This window comes from Zingiber officinale, chromosome 3A (assembly GCF_018446385.1).
Source record: "Zingiber officinale cultivar Zhangliang chromosome 3A, Zo_v1.1, whole genome shotgun sequence".
Taxonomy (NCBI): domain Eukaryota; kingdom Viridiplantae; phylum Streptophyta; class Magnoliopsida; order Zingiberales; family Zingiberaceae; genus Zingiber; species Zingiber officinale.
The window spans coordinates 156,002,269-156,012,738 of record NC_055990.1 but is presented as its reverse complement, the minus strand read 5'-3'; the positions used below and the strand labels follow the sequence as shown (position 1 = coordinate 156,012,738).

Genomic DNA, 10,470 nt, shown 5'->3' with positions numbered 1-10,470 from the left:
TGGAATTAAATCCTGGCTTGTTTCGTCTTCCCTTAATCACTCTGACGCTACAAACTTTCACCCTATATATACGTTCGTCTACAAGGAACACTCTTGTGCTCCTCACATCCTAATATTCCTCGTAGATGGAGACTCTCGCAAAGGCTACTGATGATCGAATTATTTCAGCAAACAAACATGAGGTGAGTTGGTTGATAATACAAGCATTCTAATGTTCTTTTTGGAACATGCATAACTTTGGAGTCTGATTATCACCTCGCATTGAAATCAAAGGTTGGCATAGTCAGAGCCAAGTTGAATCAAATGAGCAAGGAGAATAAAATTCTCACTGAGATGGTCAGCATCATGCAGGCTAACTACACTGCTCTCTGTACTCAGTTCTTTAATCTGGTAACAGAAATATCTCCTTCCCAGAAGAGGAAGAACCGGACCCCGGAGATTGACAGTTTTAACCAAATTAATGGCAATCCAAGTGAAGATTGCTCGTTCAAGAGATTGAGGGAAGATCCCAAACCAAAGATCTCCAAAGTCTATGTGCAAACTGATCCATCAGATTTGAGCCTGGTGGTGAGGGATGGGTATGGATGGAGAAAATACGGGCAGAAGATAACGAGATACAATCCATCTCCAAGAGCCTATTACAGGTGCTCATTTGCACCTACATGTCCTGTAAAGAAAAAGGTAAATTAAACTAACCGAGATTCAAAAAAATTCTCTTCTATTTTCTGTTTAGTGAGTAATTCTGATTCATGCTTGGATTAGGTGCAGAGAGCTGCGGAAGATCAATCTATCTTGGTAGCAACATATGAAGGTGAGCACGAGCATGGTCAGTTCTCACAAGGAGTTGGTTCGATGCAGAGTGGATCACTGCCATACTTCGTTTCGATCAGCTCTTCATGCCCGACGATCACACTCGATCTCACGCAGGAGGGATTTTGGCGAGATGATGGGAAGTTCAGCCGGCAGAATGAATCGACGTTGCCGGAGTTCCAGCCAGTTTTGGTCGAACAAATTGCCTCGGTGTTGACAAAAGATCCAAATTTTAGAAATGCACTCGCAGTTGCAATATCAGGGAGAATGTCTCGCCATCCCTCTGCTCAAAATTAAACAGATGGTTGGAGTCTATTCAGTTTTTCTGGGAAGTTAGTTCATTGTTTAAGAAGAACAATTGTGGCGTTAAAGGTAAGTTTTGTTTCTAGTTCAGTTGAACAACTTAATAGGATCAGTTTCTAAATTTTTGCTCTAAAGATTGGTGTGCTTTGCAAAAAATATTTTCCTCCAAGAGTAAAATCCACAAAAATACTTTTATCAAAAGTCTCAAATAAAGTCTCTTTTATGTAAAGTTTTAAGTGGAACCGGATGAGAACAACCCGGGCCTAGTTGACCCCTTTTTTTAGTGTGTCGGGCCTAATCCTCCTATGCTAACAGTTAGCTTTTCCTCCCAGGGATGATAACATACTTAATTTTTGAAGCTTAAGACTTTTCTCAGAGCCGGAAATCCATTGAGAAATGATATAATATTAGAGTAAAAGTGACTCATGATCTAGTTTTATCGGTTATACGGTAAGATACATATAAATAAATTACGAATGATATTTTGTTCTAACACAATGATTCATTATATGGAAAAGGTCAGATAATCAACGAGATATTTTATACCCGTTGAAAATTAATTTCAAAATCTACTGGAGCATACAGAGAAATGTTATACTAGGGAAAAACAAAATTCTCATACCGTATGGATTTGATTGTGGATTCAATTTTAGTGAGTGGAAGATCATCAAAGACGACATAATTATTGTTTTCCAGTCGTTCTCGGAGGGGATAGCTTGAACGACAATTTACCAAATGACGCATCTAAGTTTCTGAATTGATCAAAAGGTGCATGTTATTTTGGTATTTACCAAAAGACGCACATTTTCAAGTGCACTTCCCATTTACCCTTTTGACAAATTTGACCTTTTCTACCATTTTTCTTTCTCTTCTCTTTCCTCTCTCCTATTCATACAACTTGTCACTTATTTTTCCTCTCCTCTCTTCTCTTTCTTCCCTTTTTTTTGCATGCATGCATAACGTATGGATAACATTTTATAAGGATTAGTTGATTTTTCATAATATTTTAATACATTTAGAGAATTCAAAATAAACAATAGATAACATATATAAACTTCTTGCAAACCCAGAAATCCACAGGAACCGAATGGATGCAATCTGAGATCTCTAAATTCATTAGTGGGTTTTAACCGAAATCCACTATGGACCTAGAGAGCTCCGATTGCACCTATTTCAATTCCTATAGATTTTTGAGATTATAAGGAATTTAAATATGTTATCCATTGTTTATTTCGACTTCTTGGAGGTGTTAAAATATAATAAGGAGGAATAGTTAAAAATCTCCACGTTAGGTCTGATATGATATATATTAGACCCAACGTGGGCCTAATATGATTCCATATCAGGCCCAAAATGGAGATTTTTTTACGATTCTTTCTTATTACATTTTAATATATCTGAGAAGCTAAAATAAACAATGGATAGTATATTTGAACTTCTTATAACTGTTGGAATGTATACTAAAAGCCTAGTTTTTTTGTATAAACATTTACTTAGAAATAAGAATCATATTGGTCAAATATCTACATTTATAAGTTAAGTGTAGTTGCTCGATTAATTTATATTGTAAATAATATGGTGTGTGGTGTCACACACAGAAGATCATGTTATCAATTCCTTATAAATTATAAACAGTAGCTCACGACTGAGATGGAAAGGAACAAACCATTGGAATAGTTGTAGTGTAATTAGGTATTACTTTATCTTGACTGATAAATTACACTAGTACACTCTGAGTATATTGAGCAGGACCATTTAAGGTAAATTCTTTTTATACTGACTTAATAAAAGAACAAGACCTTAGTTATTATGGAAGTGTGTGCTCTTAATCATAATATAATAACATGCACATATATTTAGTATTTATTTTTTTGAGTTATCAAAGGGTGAGATTTAGCTCGATAAATCAATAGATCCGATAAGTTGTAAATGATATTACTTATAGTGTGTGTTGTTGATTATAGAAGGAAACTGTGTCCTAGTAATCTAGGTTGATAATGTCCTTAAGAGGAGCTCATAAGGATTGTCATGTTAAACCCTGCAGGTGGACTTAGTCCGACACGACAATAAGATTGAGTGGTACTATTCTTGGACTAAGATATTAATTAAAGTGAGTTGTCAGTAACTCAATTAATTAGTGGATATCCGACATTTTAAACACAGGAAGATTAACACACTCATGATAAGAAGGAGCTGAAAATATAATTTGGGATTGGTGTGGTAGTTCAATAATAATTCTTTAGTGGAATGAATTATTATTGATGAAATTAAGTTGGGTGTTCGGGGCGAACACGGGAAGCTTAATTTCATCGGGAGACCAAAACCAATTCCTCCTCTCGGTCTCTATCGTAGCCTCTTATTAATAAAGTATTATACACACCTATACCCACCTTTATACTCATCCTAAGGTGGTCGGCCAAGCAAGCTTGGAACCCAAGCTTCAGCCGGCCAAGCAAATAGGATGAGCCAAGTTGTGTAGCGGACCCTAGCTTGAATCCAAGCTTGGTGTGGCCGACCACATTAAATTAAAAAGGATTTTATTTTTTAAAATCTTTCTTATGTGGATACCATAGTTTTAAAAGAGAGTTTAAAATTTAAATCTTTCCTTTTATAGCTTTATACAAAAGATTAAGTGAAAGGTTTGATATTTTTCCTTATTTGTAGTTAAAAGAAATATTTTAATTTTTGATAAAACTTTCTTTTTATGAAACCATCCTCATGATTTTAAAAGAGAGTTTTAAAATTAAATCTTTTCTTTTATAGTTTCTACAAAAGATTAAGAAAAGATTTGATATCTTTCCTTATTTGTATATTGAAAGGAAGATTTTAATTTTTGATAAAACTTTCCTTTTATGAAACCATGTTCATGATTTTAAAATTAAATTTTCCGTATTATAGTTTCTAAAAAAGATTAAGAAAAGATTTGATATCTTTCCTTATTTGTAGATTGAGAGTAAGATTTTAATTTTATAGATAACTTTCCTTTTTGGAAATCATCCACATGTTTTAATAGAGAGATTTTAATTCATAAAATTTTCTTTTATAACCAACCATGAAGGGAAAAAATTAATAGAGAAAATTTTATTTTAAAAATTTTCGGAAATAAATTAGGAAGTTTTAATTCTTGTGATTAAAACTTTCCTTGCTTAGAGAATTAGAGGTGGCCGGCCACTTTAATAAAAGAAAAGGAAATTGTTTTTTATCAATTAAAATTTTCTTTTCATGGCAAAGAAAATAAGGAAGTTTTTATTACAACTTTCCTTATTTGTTAAGTCCAAGGATTATAAAAGAGAGAGGGGGTGCCTTCACAAAGAGAACTCTCTTCTACTCCTCTCCTCTCTTCCTTGGTGTGGTCGACCCTCTTATTCTCCTTTTTCCTTTTTCTTTCTTCTCCTTGGCCGAACCTCATCATCTCTTGGAGCTTGGAAGGTGGCCGGATCTTGCTAGGAGAAGAAGGAGGAAAAGGAGGCTTTATTTCTAGCATCCCTTGGAGCTTGGTGGTGGTAGCCGAGACTTGCTATCTCTTGGAGAAATTTGCTTGGTCGAAACTTGGAAGAAGTAAGAAGAAGGGCTTGGTTGGTTCTCGTCTTGGAAGATCGTCGCCTACACGACATCCGAGATAAGAAGAGGAATACGGTAGAAGATCAAGAAGTTGTTGCATACAAAGAAAGGTATAACTAGTAATTATTTTTCGCATCATACTAGTTTTTCTTTGTATGAATTCCAAACACAAGAGGCTAGAAATTCTAGATGTTCAGATTTGTTTCGAATTTGTGTTTCTTTTATTTTTTCGATCTTGTGTTTCGATTGTTCTTTTTGGGTAAATCTAGAGTTTTATAAGGAAATTAAATATTAAATTTCGTTAAAAGGCTTTGTCGAGGCAGTAGTGGATGTTCCCATACCCAAGAAGGTCAAGTGTCTCACTATGTTTGACCTGGGAGCCGATTTTTGAAATAAATATTTAATTGAATTTGTAACATAGGTGGATTTAGATCTATAATGTTTAGTATTGTTTGTGATCCAAGTCTAAACCTCTAAGAACAGATAAGTTAAATTTGGAATCAATAATGTTAAGTTCCGTTTGCAATTCCGAATTTAATTTTTAAAGAACACAATATGTTGTTAGGAAATGTTTAGGACTTGTACAAAATTTTTGTACAGAGGAACCGATACGATATTCCTAGGACCAACCAACAATAGCTTCTGAAATCCACAGGAACTGAAATGAGTGCAATCAGAGTTCTTTAGGTCCATCAGTGAGTTTGATCAAAATCCACTAATGAATCTAGAGATCTCAGATTGCATCTATTTCAGTTTCTGTAGATTTCTAGAGTTGTAAGGAGTTCAAATATACTATCCACTATTTATTTCAGCTTCTCCAAATGTATTAAAAATGTAATAAGGATGAATTGACAACAATCTCCACATTGGGCCTGATATGGAATCATATCAGGCCCAACATGGACATGATATCATTCCATATCAGACCCACATTTGGCCTGATATGATTAAATATCAAGCCCACATTTGACCTGATATAATTCCATATCCGGCCCAACAATTTAATGAAACATGATATATTAGCACAATCATAGTCAGTTATTCTATGAAAGTATGAACTCTATCCTATAAACTTGAATGAATTCTCCTGTGTTACCATGCATTTACAATCATAGATGAATTATTGATACTATCAAAACTAAAGTTTAGTCTTCATGACAATGGTATGGCATTGGTGGACCATTAACCACTTATCTTCTTCATGATTTGAGAGGTTAGTTGTAAAAAATTAAACTTGGAACTTATCAGCACTGAGCCGACCTAGCCAACAGTGAATTAATTTTTTTTGATGTGTGAATTATTTAGAGGTGGAGGTGAGGAGCCTTGAATATGGAATCATATCAGGTCTAATGTCATCCTGATATGGAAAGGCCTGATATCAGGTCCACGTTCCATTTCAGGGTCACGTTGGGCCTGATATGATTCCATATCAGGTTCAACGTGGAAATTTTTGTTGATTCTTCCTTATTACATTTTAATACATTTGGAGAAGTTGAAATAAATAATTGATAACATATTTAAACTCCTTGTAACTCCAGAAATTAACAGGAATATAATTTGATATCTCTAGGTCAATCAATGAGTTTTGACCGAAATCCACTAATGGACCTAAAGAGTTCTGATTCCACCCATTTAAGTTCTTGTGGATTTCTGAGGTTACAAAGACTTCAAATATACTATCCATTATTTATTTTGGCTTCTCAGATATGTTAAAATATAATAAGTAAGAATCACTGAAAATCTCCATGTTAGGCCCGATATGGAATCATATCAGGCCTAACATGGAGATTTTTGGTAATTTTTTCTTATTATATTTTAACACTCTTGAGAAGTTAAAATGAACAATGGATAGCATATTTGAACTCCTTGCAACCTCAAAAATCCACAAGAACTGAAATAGGTGCAATCGAACTTTCTAAGTCCATTAGTGAGTTTCGGTCAAAATCCACTGATGGACATAAAGATCTCAGATTATATCCATTTCAATTTCTGTGGATTTCTGGTGTCACGCCCTGGGGTATAGTTCCCGGTACCCCACTCGGTGATGATATAATAAAAAGAAACCCTATGAACCATCTAAACAGAATAACCAAGAAATGCATCAAATTTATATATATCATAGTTTTCGTAGACCACAAAATTATACAGATAAACGACATCTGAAATAAAATTACAAAATATAAATACAACGAAACAAAAGCAAAACAAATCAAAAAATCAGCACGTCGAGATCTCTGAGCAACTCTATGGAAGTCCAAAATCAACTATAATATCAAAAAGATCCCTGTGCCTACAAAACTGGAGGCCAAGGAATGTAGAAAGTTAGCCAAATGGCTAAGTGGATAATCAGGAAAGATGTGCATGAATTTAATCTTGTTTAAGAAATTAAAGAGATATCATTTATTATTTCAGCTTTTATTTCTTCTTTGAGTTCTCAGATGATATACATAAATGTATATTTATGATCATCTAACATTTATTTGTTACAATTAAAATTCATCTTCATACATTATTATTATCAATTAAGATCAAAGTGTAATATCATATGTATAGGCTAAAAACCTCCTCAGAGTATAATACTATCGCATACGTCATCTGACGTACGAGCTATCAACCCTCATCGGTGGAAGACATAATGAACACTGATCGAGGGCTACATCATGCCACCACACCTCGAGTGTACGATCAGGTACTCTGGATCGCGATCACCGCGCTACCACAATAACATGTGGGTGGTTTAGTACTCTAATATAAAGCTCTGGTACGTTTCAGTTCTTCATTACCATCTTTATTATTTCACTTTAAGGATTCCATTTTATACATTTATCATGATTATTTTCTTTTCATATCAAATGGTCAATCAAGTTAACATTTTTGTATCAAGTCTATTAATTTGTCATCCTAAGATTCACAAATAAAAATTACAAGTATCAATAGGTAGATCATCAAAAAGCATAGAGTATAAAAGGTCAAGCAAGTTAAAAAGACAGGTATCGATAGAACAATAATTCAGAATATTTATTTAATTTTTAAAACAACTCTTTCCATATTAATTCCAATATGAACACATATGTGAAAAAGAAATAATATCAATTATTTACCCTTCATGATTTTTATTATTTTAACTTATTTCGCTAATTGTGATATCATTTTAATTCCCTTTTTAAAATAATTATACAAATATATATAATTTTATTATTAATTTATTCATGCACAAGGATAAATATATGAATCAAGAGAGATGTACTCACTTTATGTATAGCAAAATCTTCGAGTGTCGGCAGATTACCATACTCCACTCGAGCTCGTGTCTACAAAATATAATAACAACGCAAATAATCAAAATGATATCTAATAAGGATAATGACCTAAAATATAAATATTTCTATGATTCAAAATCGGTGAATTATTTTGATCTCGCTAACTCGTACCACTTCGCATTCCTAAATGAAACCTCTGTTCTAATCTAGATAGCCCTCCTAACTACACATCGATTAACCCAAAGCATAAAATATACTTTTTACGGGTTACTGTGGTTACTGGAAAAAGAGGGCAACAACTAGGGTTGTTTTCCCTTCGTCGCTGGCCATCTTAGCTAGCTCCAGCGAACTCCGGTGATGCTGCCAAGAAAAGGACAACAGCTAGGGCTGTTGTAGGAGAAAACAAAAGACAACAAGATGCTGCTATTGGTGGGGGAAAAAGGAGAGAGCAACTAAGGTTGTTGCTCTTGGTTGTTGGAGGAGAAGAAAGGCAACAATGTTAGTTGGGGAAGGTTGAAAACAGAGAAGATGGCTGCTGGAATAGTAAAGGAGAAAGGAAACATTTTTCCTTTTCACCGATTGTCTTGGCGAGCTCTGGTGATGACCCCAACAAGCTTCAACGACTGCTGTGCTTGGTTAGAAAACAGAACAGCCACTTGGGCTTTGCTTTCCCCTCTTAGCTAGTGGTCCGACAAGCCTCGGTAACCTCAAACAAGCTTCGATGGTGCTACCGAGAAGCAAGACAATAAGGAAGGGGAAGCTTGTTGCTGTTGGAGAAGAGAAAAGAAGAAGAGAAGGGGTTGCAAGCTTCGGTGGGGAAGAGAAGAAAAAGAGCGAGAAAAGGAGGAGGAATAGGGGATGAACATGGGTGGTATGAGTTGTACTGTTTCTTCTTTTTTTTCTTCTTTTTTTCTATTTAACATCTGGAGTTGCAAGGAGTTCAAATATGTTTTCCATTATTTATTTTGATTTCTCCAAATATATTAAAATGTTATAAAAAATCAACTAAACTTTATAAAATGTTATCCATACGTTATGCATGCATGCAAAAAAGGGGGAAAAAAAGAAGAGAATAGAGAATAAGCAGGAAGTTACATGTATAGGAGAGAGGAAAAAAAGAAAGAGAATAAAATGGCAAGAAAAGAACAATGATAGAAAAAGCTAGATTTATCAAGAGGGTAGAATGGGAAGTGCACTTAAAAAGGTGTACCCTTTGGTAATACCAATGTAGCATGTATCTTTTGATCAATTCAAAAACTTAAGTGCGTCATTTGATAAATTACCTTAGCTTCAATGGATTGTTTAAATTAGTATTTTTTTTTTGTTGTTGCTCCATTTTAAGGGTGTTATCTAATAGTAAAATCTCAATTAAATCAAAACAATCAATTTAATTTAAAATTCAATTGGATTAATTTAGATATTTTTTAAAATAATCTCAATTATTTTGATTTATATTTCAATTAAATTAAAATATAAATCCAATATATTTAATCATGTTATTACAAATTGACATTCTTATGTCATAAGTCAAGGAATAGACTGACATGTACACTATTTAGAAATCGTTGATAAGGAGAATGAGAGGACCTAAAAACTACCTCAACAAAGAGTTAGAATGGTGTCGAGGAGAGATCTTGGAAAATTACTCTGACACTCAAATTAGGATTTGCTTGAGGTATGAAACTAGAGGAGTAAACAGAAGAAGAATAAAGAGAGAGTTTCATACTAAAAAAACTAATGAATTAGGGAAAAATGTTTTTAATCCCAAATCCACAACAAATTTAGCGACAAAAAAAAATCATCTCAAATTAGTAACGAAATTTGCAACCAAATATTTTTCATCTTAAATTAGCAACAAATAATATTTTGTCATAAAATTCATTACCAAATAGCAACAAAATTTAATTTTCATTCCAAATTCTAAGACAAATAAAATATTCTTTGCCAATTTTATAACCAAAATGAGATTCATTGCATATTCTACAATGAATTAATAATTCGTCGCAAAAGCTTAATATTTTATGAAGGCAAATTTGGGTCGAATCCAGAATTAGTCCCAAAATTAGGGTTGAATTCTGGATTCGTTCCTAAATCTGAGATAAATTTTAGATTCATCACCACTTATGGGATGAATCCAGGATTCGTCCCAGAATGGAAATAATTGAAATTTAATAGAAATAAGTTCGAAACTATAAATATTAACCTAGTGATGTTTGAATGGCATGAAACAAGTTTCCATATGTTCATCTTATTCTTCTGCTTATCTAAATGCCCTCATATATTATTTTGACCCAATACATTGAGAGAAGTTATATTTTAACTAAATATGACTAATTTGATCTAATATTAAAAAAATATTATCTTAATATTAAAAAATTACCATATAAACATGATAATTCAATATGATTTTTTTAAAAAAATATAATTTATTATAAAAAATGACTACACTAAATATATTGGGTCAAAATTATGGATGAAGACATTTTTATGATCAGGAGAATAATACATTACAAAAAATATTGCAAATAACGACGGA

At 33.2% G+C, this 10,470-nt stretch overlaps 1 protein-coding gene across 2 annotated transcripts; it reads left to right on the top strand.

Annotated features, from left to right (window-relative positions):
- Window positions 1-1,240, top strand: LOC122054174 (WRKY transcription factor WRKY76-like). 2 transcript variants are annotated; one of them, XM_042615986.1, is made up of 3 exons: window positions 1-182; window positions 274-681; window positions 769-1,240. In XM_042615986.1, exons 1-3 carry the CDS (start codon window positions 126-128, stop codon window positions 1,105-1,107), a joined length of 804 nt encoding a protein of 267 aa, XP_042471920.1. In that variant the 5' UTR covers window positions 1-125; the 3' UTR covers window positions 1,108-1,240. The 2 variants fall into 2 exon arrangements, with proteins under 2 accessions (XP_042471920.1, XP_042471919.1); XM_042615985.1 differs by having other exon boundaries at window positions 763-1,240.
- Window positions 1,241-10,470: the final 9,230 nt, after the last annotated feature.